Genomic DNA, 16,731 nt, shown 5'->3' on the forward strand with positions numbered 1-16,731 from the left:
TCTTCCCCTTCAAAATTTCAGTAGTAAAAGAACAAAGAAGCAGCCAAACTGGTGCTTCCTCCCTCTGAATTAGCAGTCATTTCAGTACAAAAGCCATTAGCAAGAGAATTACTGTGAGATTGTCCAACTTCAGGATAAAAACATCCAGGGTCTGCCGCCTCCTTGTCACTCCTGTGACATTTAGAGCTTTATGTAGTTAGAAATTTTGGCCATGACTCATCTCAGGAAGGAAGGAATAGATAGAGCAGGGACTTAACACTTTCATTTTTAAGAGCCTTTCTTGGGAAAACTGAAAAGATCAAGTAGGACAGAGAAATTCTCAGTTCCAATCTAGGTCAGGAGCGCCTGCTCAGCAGTATGTGAAGCAGGTTAGAGGTCTCCAAAGCTTTGGCACCAACTGGCGTCCTTGTTGATTTTCAGTAGAGACGTAGAGGACTTGGTGCACCAAAGAGACTGACCAGTCTGATCACCTAGAAGTGGTCTCATCCCCACCCTTCCCCTTTGTTTGTATCAGTAATTTTCAGGGGGGCTCTATATGTTAAGCTACACCAAACCTATTGAAGTCTATTGTAAAAATTCCCCATGGACTGGACTTCAGCGGAGAACAGACAGAGGGCAATTACAAGTATTTGAAGAAAAAAAATCCCACCATTTGGATCCAAAGCTTTGAAATAAGTCACATTCAACAGAAGTCCATGCCATTAAGTTAGTTCAGTGTTCAAATCAAAAGCTAATTCTGACTATAATCTACATAATTAGAAAGGAATTGTATTTTGTCACCATATTTTCCAAGCAGTTAATACTTCTGCATTTTGTACACAGCCTAATAGGGAGGTAGAAATATTGTATTGGCTCTGTTGGGCTCAGGGATTTTCAAGCAAACATTTCTTGAATAAATCATTATTCAGAGGGAGCTCAGGGGAGGGGCCAAAGGTTTTAACTTTTAACAAGCAATTAGAAGTTCACAATAAATTGAAGCCTTATAGTACACTGGCCAGTGTCCAAGTTAAACACTGCTTGCTATCTTAGCTACTGTGGTGACTCTCGTTTCTAGGGTCCAGAAATAGATTCCTGCAACATATGGGGAATCCAAAAGTAATAATTAACAGGTCTGAGCCAAAGATCACATGTATATAACCAGTATACATAAAGATTGCACAACTTGTGTTAAAACAGAAACTTTTTCTTGTAAACTCAGACCTAATCAAGAAGCTAAACTTGGTTAAGATGGTCTAGATTTTAAATGGTGGAGTTCTTCTACAGCTCTAGCAATGCATGTTAAGGCTAGGTCTTCACTACAAAAGTAGGTGCATGTTTACATCAAAACAGCAATGCCTAGTTAAAAACCTTTTAGGAAAAAACAAAAACAACGAACAACAAAAAACACACACAAGTAGTTTCTCTCAATGCAACTAGTACCAGAGACCAGGAATTAGACTGAGTTAATGGCTCTGAGCAGCCCTGAATATATACTTTTTGCCTGTAACTCAGGCTCTTTTTTATCCCAGGAGATCAAAGCAAGTGGGTATGGCTTTTTAGCTAGCAGTAAACCCAAGTTCAGGAAGGGAACCGTACAATTACAGTCACAATGACCTGTTCAAAATATTTCAGAAAACATTCTACCCATTTATATCTTTATTACCATGACTTGTAATTCCCAAGATTACTGCCACTGAAAAGTTAGTTTTTAAACTGTCTTTCTAGTCTTTCATGCACATGCTAAGGTTGTCAGTCCGTTTCACTGTTCTATCGATGGTGGACACCATCTCCCAGGTTCTGCACAAAAGCATCGTTAGTAACAAAACTAATGAATCAAGAGTGCAATCAAAAAAACCCAAACAAACCAGAAGCATATGGAAAGAGAGGGAATGGGGAAGAAAGTGCTACGATATGTGCAAAAAAGCTACGCAACAACCCTAATCAAGGAGTTGCTGTATGCAAGTACTATTGCAAGATGTAATATTCAGAAGGCACTTTTTTCAGAGAAGAAAAGTTTGAAGTTTGTTTCAGAAGATTTGAACTGATCAAGTCCCACAACTGACCAGTCCAAAACCTGCTTGCTAATATGCTGCAAATATAAATAAAATGGACTGTACCATTCAGTTTAAATATTTGGTACATTGTCTGCTTAAATTGAATTTATGCAGACAACGTAAAGTAATTTGGGAGTGTTCTGTAAAAATATTTTATCCCTTTTGAGTTCCTAGATGACACTGCATACCTTGCACAGAGAAAACTTGCCAGGCACGGCAGTTCGCTAGTAAGTGAGGCTCAGTAGTTCTTAAAAGGACAGTTACATGAAAGACACATCTTAGCCTGCTAGCATGCTAAGATTTTCCCAAAAAAACAAATGTAGCCTTGCAAAATGAGTTAGTTTAAATAATTAATAATATATTTAAAAGATAGTAAATACTATATATTCTCACCTTGATGACCAAATGCTTATTTATAAGGTTATAAGAAATTCACTTCCAGGACAGTTAGGGGCTTGAATTTAAACAAAGGAAAAAAAAATAATAACTGAGATGAAGGATGCTTTAAGTATTTCCCTCTGATTTCAAGTATTTTACCTAGCTTAAGTAAAACTCTACCTACTATACTTGCATCTATCATTAATGACTCCATCTGGCTTCCACCTATGTGGAAGATCCCTTATTTGCAAACTATTTCATTGAACTGCTGCAGAAATGCTTTTTGCAGTGCTGAGATACTCTTACAAACCTGCAAGCACTTGTTTCAGCTAGCTGCCTTTGCCTCAATTTCTTTTTTATTTGGCTAGATTCTGCTGTTTGATATGACCACTGTTTGCCTTTGCCCCTTCTGGTCTTTAGCCAGCATACACTGCTAATAACAAGAGGAAGTCTTTGAGATAAAAGCCTTTACTTTGGCTTTGTGTGTCACTGCCCCTGCTACTACTGTTTGTAGAGATGGATGAAGGAAAGGCAGCGTTAAACCACAACGGGTGCTAACAGATGTGGGGGAAAAAAAAAAAAAAAAAATGAAAAAAAAATTATTATTATTATTTTTTTTTTTAAATATACCAAAGCAGCAACACATTGGTTTGACACAGCTCTGCAGTGTCTCTATAGATCAGCTGCTTCAGCAGGTCTTTTTTGTTACTTTTAGCTAAAGCGGATTCAATCAGCTACTGGAAAAAAGTGACAAAAAGTCCCACTTAAGTGCCCAATCGATACAGACATTGGGAAAGCCAGACGCAACTAGTATGATGCCTCTTTTGGGCATGAACTGGGATCAGTGCTGGAACATGCCAAGTTTAAAGTAAAGTAAGGTTTTGTTTTCCGCCCCCACATCTGCAAGCAGCCTGTTACGCCAAATAAGTTCTAGGCTGTGTTTGCATCTTACTACGATTGTATGAAGCCAACCCAAAGTTGGGCCAGAGAGTTTGTTTTATGTAGAGAAATTCTAGAAATCAGGGAGTTCAAAGGTGATCTTTATTTAATATTCCTCTCCAATCCTTTAAAAACTTCCCCTGTATGCTATTAATTCCAAAATGTGTGCTCTTCTATGCCAGAGAGCAGTTTCCTTATCTATTATATAAATCCACTCCATTTACAAAGTCCTGTATTTCAACTACCAGATACACAAAACCACCTGAAACTGGGGGCAAAAAAGGGAAGGCAGCTATTAGCTTGATTACCAGCTGCCAGGGTCATCAGGGCTGGCAGTTAAGAAAAACCATGTCTTTTGTTAGCTGAATAAGTAAGGGTGCACCGATATATTGGTTGCCTATCAGATCAGCACCAATAAAAGGGAAATTACATTATCAGCTATTGGCTTTTGGGGGGCTGTTGTAGCCAGTAATGCCGACCAATAATGATGCTTTCTGGCCAGGGCCCTGGACACCTGGGCTCTCTTCCCCCTCCACGGCGCTGAGGCCCTCAGGTTCCTCAGGAAAGGCAGGTTTCCCCTTGCAGGCAGACAGCATTCCAGCCTGCAGGGGGTCCTGCTTGGGGCTGCTGGGAGCAGGATGCAGGAGGCCCACATGCACATGGCCAGGAATATAGTCAGGCAGCATGGAGAGCAGCTCTCTGCAGGGACGTCTATGGAGGGGAAGGGGCGTGACCCTCTGAGGAAGGGAGTAGGGTAGGGGTTGGGGGCAATGCCCAGTCAAGGGGGTGCATGGGATCTGGGACCAGGGCAGGGAGTAAGACAGTCATGGGCAGCTCATCCAGGGGATGCTGGGGAGGGGCGGGGGAGAGGACGAAGAGGAGGGCTGTGTGCACCACCCCAAAAGGAAGGCACAGGGGGGCATTTGTATGTAGGGCAGATACGAATTGCCTGCTGTGGGCCTCCTACTGCCACATGGGCACAGGATGTGTGGCCAACCTGGGGCTCCCAGGGCAAAAAGGCTGCAGGGTGGAGAGCCCCGAGCCTACAGCAGGAAGCCCGTCTACCCTCACCCCTCTTGGCTGTGCTCTGGCCATGGTGGAGGAGGAGGAGGAGGAGGAGGAGGAGTGGGGAACAGGGAAAAGAGGTGGGCATGTGTCGTCTTATCTTCAGCCCAGCCTGGTCCTGCACTTTCTGGGGCCGGGTCTATTCAGCCTGTCCCATAGGGCACGGAGGATTGCCTTGCCCTTGGCAGCAGCAGCTCCATAAGGGAAAGGGGCCCTTCCTCCTGCTGGAGTCCAGCTCCCAGGACCTGGGGCACGGCTGCAGGGAAGGAATGACCCATTTTCTCTAGGCCTAGAATAGTCCCATCACCCTGTCCTGGGCAAAGGGAGAAGTGGGGAGCCTGGCCTAGAGACCACCCTGCCCTGGGCAGCCAGGAAGGTTCACACCTTCCTTCTTAGCCCTGCTGAGAAGGCTCAGGCCTCTTCCCCTTAGCACTTTTACACGTGCTCCAAGGATAGGGGGGCTGTGCTTTAATTAAAGCTGTTCTCAGCCACTCTAATTAGAGTGCCACAGCATCTCATGTATCAGCATCCCTGGTGTTTAAAAGTGGTGGCAGCAGCATTTGAACTAAAGCTCATTCAAGAAGCTTTAGTTCAAGTGCCCCTACCCCCCCCCATTTTTAAAGTACCAGGACACTGATGCATGTGATGCAGGAGGCTGCTGCAGCATCCCCTCCTCCCAAAAAAGGCTTATTTATGTCATTTGTTTAAAGTGCCTAGCATTAGTACTAAATATCAGTTATCAGACTGGCATAAGCCAATACACCGTTAACAATCAGCTATCGGTATCAGCAAAAAGAACTTTATTCATAGGAGTGCACCAATCATTTTTTTTTATCTGGGTATATTTAAAACACACAAAACACAGAGCTCAGCCCCATGTCCTCAGCCCTTCAGTTTTTCAGAAGGGAAGTGCATCTTAATTAGACAAGACTAAATGCAAGCCTTTACTCTTACCTTCTACATCATGTAGAAGCTCCTCATCCTTAACTTGGACCCCTTGCATTTATCTGTCTAGTCTCCATCCTCACTCCAGCAGAATTCCTCCTAAAAGCTGCTTGAATCTTCCCATCACTTTATGTCCCTCCAGCCATCCATCATCTACAGTCGCATCCCTTCTTTAATAAATAAAATTAAATATACAAAATTTAGTAATAGGATTGATCAGAGACTAGCACTTTTTTGCATCGTGGAACAGGATGAAGTTGTCATGCACCTGAGAGTTTGGTCAGGGAAAGGCTTCTTGCTACTACTGTAAGTACCAACTTCTCAGTGATGTTAGAGGAGGGGCTCCATCTGACATGTGCCAGATAAACATGGGTTATTTGTGAATTCAACAGTTGTGTTTTAGTGAAATACAGTTCCCCCCCTCCCCACCCACGCACCCCCAAGCATGTAAATACAGATGCAAGCCAAGTTTCCCATCGTTAATTTTTTCACTAATATGAAAAAGAAGTCTATAGGCTCTTCACTAATATGAAGTGGCCACAGATTTGAACTATATTTCCAAAATGAGTAGAGGCAGGAATCTTATAACAGCTGCATTAGAAAAGGATGGATACTCATACAAGTCTCATCTTTCACGCTGACAAGTGCCTTCAACTCTTTCTGCCTCCACTGGCAAGTAAAGTTACAACAGATCATGAATAATCACCCCCACCCCAAATCAAGTACACTCTGCTGCAGCAGTTTCCTTCCCTCTCTTAAAAGCTCTTTACAGAGTTCTTGCTCCTTTTTTAAAAGTAAGGAGAAGTTATCTTCCATGTTGCTGGGTTTTTGGTTGTAGCCATGTTGGTGTACGGGCATAGGTAGGCAAGAGCTTTAAAAGAAATCTTTCCAGAACCGCCCATTCTAGCCTTCAAGCAAGCACCAAACCTCGCTAACCTCATGACCGGAAGCAAACTCCCTATGACCCAAACCATACCCAGTGGATCCAGATCGTGCCAGGACAAGGAGATGCGTTGGCAGGTTTTGCATTTCACCACCCCCACTATAACTACACTCCACAACAGAACCATTACCACTCCTGGATCTTACACCTGCACTTCCAGAAACGTAATCTCTCATCTAGTCCAAGTGCCCTGAAGGAAAATATATGTTAGAGAAACCAAACAGCAACCGTGCACCAGAATGAATGCACGCTGGAAATCTATCAAAAAACAGGAATACCAGACTACGTTTGGGGGCACACTTCTCAAAGGACAATCACATCTTCTCCGATCTCTCAGTTCTAATCCTCAAAGCGAACTTACAATCACTTCATAAATCCACTGGATACAAAATAAAGCACACTCAATATAGGCATTGGTTTTATGAAGCATTACAACCTGCCCAACATCTGATTCACCAGGTACCTGCCCAACCTGACCTCTTACATTCTTCTTTTCCCCCACCTTTTCTCCCTTCCCCCACTTTTCTGCCCTTTGCCTCCCTGATTTCCTACTACTTCCTTCTTCACCGAAAGCCTCTTTCTTACTCTGTATTATTTCCCCTGTAATATTTCCATTTGGCCTTTCTTTGGCCTGCTCTCTTCCCCTTCTCTCCCCTGATTCACCTTTTGCTTCTTCTTTTTACCTATTTGTATTTTCACTACATCCTGTCACGCTCTGAAGTTCTCCCAGTTCTGTTTTCTTGATCTCTTACTATCTTCCTTTTCACTGACAGCCTCTTTTCTACCTTGCATCCCATCACTGCTCAACCTTTTTCTCTTTCTTTTCCCCTGCTCTCTTCCCCTTCCTCCTTCCCCCTCAGCTTTGCCTTTTGTCTTTGTAATTTCTGCCAATTTACATTTTCACTCCCATCCTACTTTTAGCTTCTCTCATTTCTTGGAATCTCAGACCAGCACAGACTCCCCATGCCTGATGAAGGGCAACTGCACCCAAAAGCTTGCCAAGATCTTTTTTATCCAACTACTCAGTTGGTCTAATAAAAGATGTCGCACCTACTCAACGAAGCTTGCCTGCCTGGGAAAAGAAGAGTCACTTGTAGGAGCCTGAAATAATACCTTTCTGAATTCCCTTATACATCAAATTACTTTTGAATACAATGTAGCTCTGGACTAAGGTAATTTAACTAATCCAGAATGGGAGGGGTAGCTGCTATGCTCCTGTACCGATACGGAAGAGTCAAACGGAGTTAAAGTTGCAGTGGTTTTGGTACACTTATTACGCGCTGAAACATGCAGATGCAAGACCTACATAGCCGTCACTAATCAGCCAGCATTTTTTTGTAACCACAAGCTAAGCCTCGGGCATACGCTCGTTTGGCACTCTACAGTATCTGAAGGGCTATTCAACACCCAGAAAGAAAATAGACCCATTTTTTGGGCCTAAGAAACCAAACCTACTATGAACACATGTTTGGTCATTTCAACATGCAAAATGAGCCAGTTTGATTAATGACCTCTTTGAATTTCTGCACACCTGGAGACTGATTAAATCTTTCCTTAAGGGTGTGGGGCAAGTGAGGGAGTTATTCATTAATGTACTGTTGGCTTGGGGGGTGGGGGGGGGAGTTTCCTTTGTCCACCCGTTTATAAGTAAGTGCCACATAATTTTGTGATGACTACATTCTTTGCGAATTTCACCTGAAGTCATTTTATAAGCTAGGTTTCTGATATTCTGTTCATGCATAACTTGTTACACAGTTTAAAGAGGGGGGGAAATGCTATTTTAAAGACTTCCCCGAACCAGCAACTCCAAACTGAGCGAGAGAGAGATTAGACTTCATGCAGCAAGTGACAACATTTCCTCAAAATTATGTACATTTGTCAAAAACAAAACAAAAACCACACTTTGAAAGAACTGTAGAACAGAAAGAAACCTAAGGGGGGGAGGCTGTTAACAATTTGTTTTCTATGGTGGACTGATGCAGCCATGAAAAAAAAAGTTAAGGAAATGCAGATATATCACAAAAGCCTTTTGCCTCATTTGTTTCTACAGCTTCCCCCCTCTGAAAAAGCCCCTTTAAAGTGTTAGTGTGTTCACAAAACCAGATGCCGACAGCCAGCCCATAAGTTTCTTGTGGTTTTAAGGCCCCCCCGAGAAAAGTTCATGATCTGTGTATCCTTAGTTCTCTGAGGCTCCACATAACATTACTAATCATGTTTTACTTGAGCACGTGCAGAAAGTGGCGGTGGTGTGGTTGTAGACTAAAAACCACCTTTGAGGTGTTCAAAAGTAAGCCACTATTTTCTCAGTACGGATGCACATTTCGCCACTTACAAAACTGCACACCGTGGCACAAGCACGTACAAATGCCCACAAGTAATAAGCAACTGTAAATTTAGCTGAGCACTTACCATGTTACCATGGATTGTTGTATGTCAAAGCATGCCGTTTTATATTTAAAATAAATAAAGCCATTAGTCCATACAGCTGCTGCCCAAAGCCACATACTGTCAGGTCACTCCAGTCTAAGTGCTGCAATCAGTCTCTCCTACCCTACGAGCTAGCCACTTTATGCTGATGTTCTGTTGAACAAGTATCCTGAAAGGTCATATGTCGGTTCTCTAAAGAGAACATCACCTTCCCCATGTATTTCTCGCTGTTTAATCCATTGCATGACACTAAAGGAAGAATTTTACTTCAAGTTGCTCAGTAAGGCTCCAGGGGCACACTTCAGGACCATTCAGAAAACTTTACATCCAGTGCTGTAATCGTGTCGGAAACAAACCCATGACCTTTTTATGACGGCAGGATCAACTAAGATGACCAACTCATGCAGTTCAGGCTGCTGAACTGAATGACTGTGTGTACCCAAAGTAATTAAACGTGAAAATCAAATTCAGTTTTGTTTTGATTATCATTAACCAGTGAATAAAAGCAATGCTGGTTTTAAGCCACTCTAGGCAATAGAAGTTTAGTTTAAAATTTTCATGGTCTTCTGCGATGGTGCAATCCTGATAGAAGTGTTTGAAATGAGGTTTGAGAAGTATCAAAACTTGTCGCTGAAATCAAAGAGAGGAATCTATACAAGGTGACACCTGACATACATACTTATTGAAAAAAGGTTTCCTAGAACACCAGTTTTAAGGATTCTGTGCTCTCTCCCATGGAAATAACTTGAATTACTGTGCTCTTTGTGTAGCTGTATGAAAGTCAGCTATATTAGACTGCTCAAAAACAAAACAAACAAACCTAAGACTACAAAATATAACTGAATGCAATACCAACTGCACTATTTAACATGGTGTAGGAATGCACTTCTTAGATTTTAGAAAAGAAGATCATTTATCCAAAATTCTAGGATTATATCATATAATCCCTTGTAGCTACCATACCAAGATCTCTAGAAATGCCAGAAATGGAACACACTATAGGAGACAGTGTATAGACTGTATTATATTATTACAAAAGGCATTCTAAGTGTGAATCTTAAATTTTTTATCCTATGTATCTATATACCAAATACAGGATGATGCAATTCTAATCCTACATAACATTAGAATTGTATAACCCCATATTTGTACAATATAATCCTATTGTTTATCCTACATATACAATAACACATGTATGTGTATGTGCAGAACAAGCAGATGCCAAAGAAGGTATGGGAAAACACTAAAACTTTATTTGTTGGAACTTTTATAGTAGCTATCAAAAGTGGGAAGAAGATCCAACCCCAATATGGAGGAAGTAACATCCCATTCCCCATTATCAAGATATTTACAGCTTCTGATGAACAAGGGAACAGGGAGTAGCTGATGCAAATGCATTTTTATGGTTCTGAAACTAGCATCTTAAAACAACAGTAATAACAATAAAAACCCTCAACAATTCCTACATATTAGTTATTCACCGGTTCACTTATGACATACACAACTAATTTCAGTGATACAAAATGGGTGTGGTGCAACTTGTAGGTAGTACTAGAATGACTGCCAGAAAGTATTGGGAAAAAAGACAAAACAAAGAAAAACAAAAGCTGTGCTTCAAGTGATCAAATTACACCAATACCATACTCTTGGAGAACACTCGTGACCAGGGAGATCACTTCTAACACAAGTTACTCCAAAGACGTATGCTTGAGAGAAGGGTGGAGTTTACCCAGAAAGTTTAAAGAGGTTTTACCATCCTCACGTTATAAACATGTCCCAATAACTAGCTTCTAAAAGAAGAAGTAAAAATTATTCCAAGCTAGTTCTTAAAAAGCATTTTAATGGATTATGCTGATTAAGTAACTGAGTACAGGCTTGTTTTTCTTCAACCAAGTGACATGGTAAAGACAAGATTTCAGTCAAGAATGAAATTAAATGGGAATGTAATTCTGATAAAAAGACAGCAGCCATTAATAACTGGCAAAAGAGCCAACAGCAAAGTGGGCTATAATTTTCTAGTCAAATTAATCTCCCTTCTGATTTACTAAAATTGCTATAGTTTAGCTGTCTGTAATTTATCTGCTATGCTAGTTACAAACCTTCTCTGACGCATGAAAGTGGCTCCAAAAATTTGGCAAGACATTTGGCAAAAGGAAACTGAACTAAAAGGGGATGGGAAAGAACCAGTATTGTTGTACCCTGTATACAAGTGACATTTCAAAATTCAGGGGTACATAAAAAACAAAAACAAGTTCTGTTTAGGGGAAAATTCCAAGTCTACCATAAAAAGGAAAATAACCTCTTTATCAAAAGCTCTTGACTTATGTCAAAAAGGTCAGATTTCTTCAGTGCTGGCATATGGATGGAAAGAACCAGAAGATCTTTACTGTCTGGCAATATAAATGGGAGTAGCATTGTTCCGAGGCTGTGTAACGGGCTGAGAAGACATACATAAATAAACTGTTCGGCAGATTTTCTGATAAAGGTCTTTCAACAATTCAAATACAAATCTTATCATAAAGTGTTTGACACTATTTGTATATAAAAAGCTTGTTGAAAATGGAAAACGCTAGAGCTGTTTATACTGTGCAGTGAGAACAAGCATCTGAGTATTTCATAACCCACTAGCAAGGGACATAAAATGGTACTCAAAAGCAATTCATAAACAGAGTATATTCCCTTCATACATTTCACAGTATACAGATAAATCGACTGATGCGTTACGCTTGGAAGATATACTCCAGAATCAAATATTTTGGGGGGGGGGGGGGGGAAAAAGAGAACCTTCGTTTATGTGTGGGATTTTAAAATCACTTCACAAATCCTTCCTTGGGAATGCAGGGACCGTACAAATCGATTCGATTATTAAAACATCTCTCAGTCACCATATCACACTAGCACTGGCTGAAAACCATGAAGAATAGTAGGGAATCGATTCTGATTTATCCATCATTCACTCCAATAATCAGATCAATAACTGCGCAGGGGCCCATGAGGTCACTTTATAATTTTGTTTAATTTATTTTCTATTGAGTGAAACTGGACACAGAATTCAACTCAGAGATTTAACTAAGACATTTAATTAAATATCATGATCACAGTAAGCAATAGTATGCCTATTACCTCTCCCCCAAGCATTACACAGTCTGCAACTGCCTGAAACACAGAAGTAGAAATAACATCACAGAATAATGATGGGAGGGTGAAAGGGGGAAAAGGGTCATGGTTTTGCGCACAAGGGTTTAAAAACAACATAACCAAACCAAGTGATTGTAAATAAGTACCTTGTCCATAAATCTACTTAAAATAAGATTGGTAAAATACTTAATCTTTTTTTTTCTTCCCTGGACTATTTATGAAAGTTAAATAAAAAGAATCATTCTGTGCAGCCACTGACCCAAGTCAACAAAAGGCAAAGACCAATTAAAATCCATCTACCCCATGACAAAACACAAGATCAAAATGCCTTCTATCATGCCCAGTTATTTCTGATGCAAATAACCAAAAATAGACTGAGCTTACCATCCTACCCATAGAAAGTGTCACCTGAACCTATAAATCTGAGAATTATCAGTGAACAGCATTTAGGTGCTGGATGGATGTGGATTAATAAACTGGAAGCAAATTTATCCAAGCTGGAATCCTCAGTTTATGAGCACAAAATAATTACAGGGGCCCTAGCAATCACTGTTACAATTAAAGATACAAATGGACTTCTATTATAAAACTCATTTTAAAGGGTTATAAATTACCTGCAAACATCTGCCCTGGCCTGAAGGACAGCTGCTGTTTTAAAATCTATAATTGGGCAAAAATCCTCACCAGTATTTCAGATTATTTTGCTTACCATCAACTAGAAGATAGAATTTTTACTCCCAATGCCTGCTAAAAGTGCGCACGCATCTCAAATAGCTGACACTGATGTTTGAAGAAAGATTTGTGAACACATGCTGAAGTTATTTTTCATGCATTTTATTTTCCACTCGTTACTTATTCAAACATAAAATATTAAAATGCAACCTGTTTATATATATTAATTGTATACATATTGAGCCAGCAAACTGTACTGTGTAAATATGAAGAGGTAAAGAAATCCCAATTCCCATAACTTGATCAATACGGTTAAGAATACTGACCCACATATTGCTTGGTCATGGTTGGGTCATTATAGTTCCCGACAGCTGTAATTTATCTCACATCCAAGTCAAGTGTTAAGACCCATATTGGCCCATGTGACTGTGGCAACCCTGATCAAACTATGGACCTCATGACACTCTGCCGTCTATACAGATCTGATGGTGACATTGCAGAGATGCATTCCATTACCTCAAGAGCACTGGACTCGTTAACTAGCCTTAAAGTGGGCTTATAAATTGTTGCTCCAAGTTAGCCATATGGAGGAAGAAGGCCCATATTAGTCTAATAATTGAAGAATATGCCTAATATGCTTTTTTAATTAGTTTCTACTTTATTAAAATTAATTGTATAATTGCACTTTACAAGGGACTGCCAAACTAAGTTCGAGAGAAATTCAAATGTGTATTCAGTGCTCCCTTCTTGCTAACAGAGAGTTATTTAGCACAATGTTGTGACCTTTAGGTTCCATGTCTGCTACTCTTTTAGTTACATTTGACATTAGTCAAATACTTCATTCTTTGAACATCACCAATACTAGCAATCGTGAGTAAGAGATGACTTCCAAACCTGGAGCACTTTGAGATGGTGAATTCTCAGAGCATCTCTGGTGACTTCTGTAGTGGCTCAGTAAGTCTGCAGCTCTTCTGATAGTTAAATACTTCGTATAGCCTAGCTACTACAGGAAATGACACATATTTTAGGACTTGGCTGAAGTTAGCCATAGAGTTCATTACAATATATGGCCACTTTACTGACCAATGGAAATTTAAAAAGGTAGAAATCAAGACGCAGGCTGACTCCATTGGAGTAATGTCTGACACCATCTCAGGTTCAAGGGGGATTTGATTCCCATACTGTACTATGACAGATTTATATCAGTGACAAATGGGTTCCAAGTTTGTCAACAGTTAGATTGGCTCCCCCCACACAATGCAACTGTCCCTCTTGCAATGCTGGCTATCGACCTACATTGTGGCTGTAAACGTGACTTCAGTTAATTTAAGTGTCACTCTTCCACTTAGAAAATGCTGGCCAGAGCCATTTAAAAAATACCCTTTTAGTTTGTACTCAGATTCCCCACCCCCCAGTCATGGAGCTTAGATACGGTAGCATCTGATGCTTTTAACAAATATCACACGTTTGCCAGGGACTATTTCCTCCTCTCCAGTAGTAAATCAAAGTAGACACACACATATATACAGAGATGCATGCATCTCTGCTAGAATCAACATGCGTCAAAAAGATGCTAAGCTGATTATAACATTTTCTTTAACTCCCCAAAGCTTTTCCAGTTTTAATGGAATCTATAAATGGAACATCGAGATATGAAAAGTTCATGCGCACAAACTAGGTCCTCTTTCAGTGAACAGCCAGATTACTTTTTGAAAGAAACTAAAAGAGTAAAACAGGGGGGTTTTTTGGCCGATAATCAAGTATACATTAAAGAAAGCCACAAGATGCATTTAGATCAGCAAGTTCCACTTGCCACAGGCAAGTAGGTTTTTCCCTCTTGTTAAACATGAAACAAGTTATGCTGGATCTCAAAAGGGCATCTGCACCCAAGGAGAATCCAGCATTGTGCCTTGGGTGCTTTGGCTGCCCATGCAGAGCACCTCAGATGGGAACCAAGAGCCCGCACACCCAGCAGGAAGCTGCCTAAAATACAGCCGCTGGGAAATGCTAAACAAGTGGGTGCATCTGAAAGCTCTCTAAAGTTAAAGCACCTCCTACACAGCTAGAGAATAGTGTTACACTTTGTCTGGGATCTGCAACACAGGGGCCTACCACTCGTCTAAAGCGTGGGGTACGGCTCTCTCTGACTTCACCATCACCGCCTCTTTTAGTCTCAGCATCCAGTAGGTAGAGACTCATCCAAGAAAGGGCAGGTGTCAACTCTATGTTGAAACTAAAAGAGATTCAAACCACATCCAAAGAGTGTCCCAATCATAGTGGGACAGGCAGCGCACTCCCTACTGAAGTTGTTCCACCATGGAGCAAAGAACTCATTCACCAGGCCAGGGAGAGCACAAGGAGGAGCACGAGCCTGTAGTCAAGTGGTTACCGTACCCACCTGGGACATCCTGTTTTCCAGTCCTTGTTCCCAGCACTCGTTTCTACCATTTTACCCAGTCACCAATTAAGGAAAAAAAAAAAAAAAAAAAAAAAAAGATTAGGATTCTCAAAATGCTCCTCAGTAACTTGGAAACTAAACTCAGCATGCTCACCAAACAAGTAAAATACCAACAGCAAAACCAGAGACCTGAGGGCAAGCTTCCCCATATCCATTTTTTCTGTCCCTGCAGCACACTTTGCACTGGACCCACACAGAAAACAGCCAAAGGCAAGCTGTAGTTTAGCCTGGTAGCTTCAATCCCTAAATCCTCCATGTCAAGAGGAAGACCAAATGAACAGCCACTTTAGTGACTGTTTGAGGTATGCACCTGCCTCTGTGCAAATCTGTGAAGTCACTTCCTTGTTTCACATGGGTCAGGTTGGTCTGACAGGCAGACTAATCGACAGCCATAAGTCTCTTTCCTCTCCCACTCTACAGCTGAAAGAGTCTGGTTACACGGCTTGCAGGATGGGAGAGGAAATAGGCAGAGAATAGACCGCCACAGGTCATTTTCCTCTTCCATCCTGCAAGCCGTGTAACCAGACTCTTTCAGCTGTAGGGTGGGAGAGGAAAGAGACTTATGGCTGTCGATAGTCTGCCTGTCAGACCAACCTGACCCATGTGAAACAAGGAAGTGACTTCACAGATTTGCACAGAGGCAGGTGCATACCTCAGTCACTAGCATGGCCGTCTCTGGGAGCTCATCTTCAAAACACCCAGCAGAGTTACTGGTTCCTCAGTCAACAAGTCAACACCAATTATGTCCAAACTTGGCCCCTAAGGTTTGATGGTTCCTTGGTCAACTACGTTCAGACTTGGACCCTAAGCCTTGCCCAAGATTTGTCGCTAGTCTCATTTTGGTCAACCAGTGCAACTGCACCAACGCACACTTCATGCTTTGATTAAATGGCAACTGTTCCCAAATGAGTTCAACCACTACAAATCAAAGCTTTTCTTGAGCCATCAATGCAACTACTTCAGCCGCTGGCCACAGATAGTCAAGCCAGCCCAGACAAGGCCCGAGAAGCCTAGACTTCCACATCCTACAATCATTGCGAACAAAGCCCAAGCCGTTCCCCATACCATGTTTGTTGCAGGAGCCTCTGAATAGGCCATGAAAACACAGACACCGCAGCAGGCCGAAGGCAGGGCAGGGGGACACAGAGCCCCCGCCTCCACGCCCTCGGGGGTGGCGGCAGTTGTGTGTAGATGACGGGCGTGTACAGGGCCAGATGGGGATGATCCTGCCTCGGGCAGGGGATTGGACTGGGCGACCTCCAAAGGTGCCTTCCAGCCCAACCCCTCCACTTCCCCGCCCAGAGCAGCGGGGCGCTGGACCTGGCAACCTAAACGCTGCTGCAGAGACCCACGCGGCCACGTACCTGGTGCGCAGGGCCTGCCAGGCGGCGTCGATGTCGGCGTACAGGTTCTTCTCGGAGGGCTTGCCCGTGCTCACGCCGTAGCCCGAGTAGTCGTAGGAGAAGACGTTGCAGTTGATGCGGGAGCCCAGGCCGATGTAGAAGCTGCACATCTGGCCCAGGTCCACGGCGTTGCCGTGCGAGAAGAGCAGCGTGTAGCGGCCCGCAGGCGCGCAGCGCACAAACATGCAGCCCAGGCGGTTGTCGCGCGCCGTGCGGGAGAAGAAGACCTCGACGGCGTCCAGCTCCCGCTGCGAGTACTGCCAGTCCGCCCGCTCGCTCAGGTGCAGGCTGCAGGTGCCCGCGCCCAGCGGCGTCCCCGCCACCCCAGCC

The 16,731-nt window shown here is 42.3% G+C and overlaps 1 protein-coding gene across 1 annotated transcript in view; it reads right to left on the reverse strand.

Moving 5' to 3' along the window:
• The window catches only part of ABHD17C (abhydrolase domain containing 17C), a gene marked incomplete at its 5' end in the record, with an annotated part of 56,621 nt that extends 39,894 nt beyond the window's left edge, over positions 1-16,727 (reverse strand). Inside the window, one exon of the mRNA XM_019533176.1 lies at positions 16,363-16,727. Within this exon, the coding sequence (XP_019388721.1) occupies positions 16,363-16,727 (365 nt within the window). The remainder of the gene's footprint in view (positions 1-16,362) is intronic.
• Positions 16,728-16,731: the final 4 nt, after the last annotated feature.

This window comes from Crocodylus porosus, unplaced genomic scaffold (assembly GCF_001723895.1).
Source record: "Crocodylus porosus isolate Cpor-Errol unplaced genomic scaffold, CroPor_comp1, whole genome shotgun sequence".
Classification (NCBI taxonomy): Eukaryota; Metazoa; Chordata; order Crocodylia; family Crocodylidae; genus Crocodylus; species Crocodylus porosus.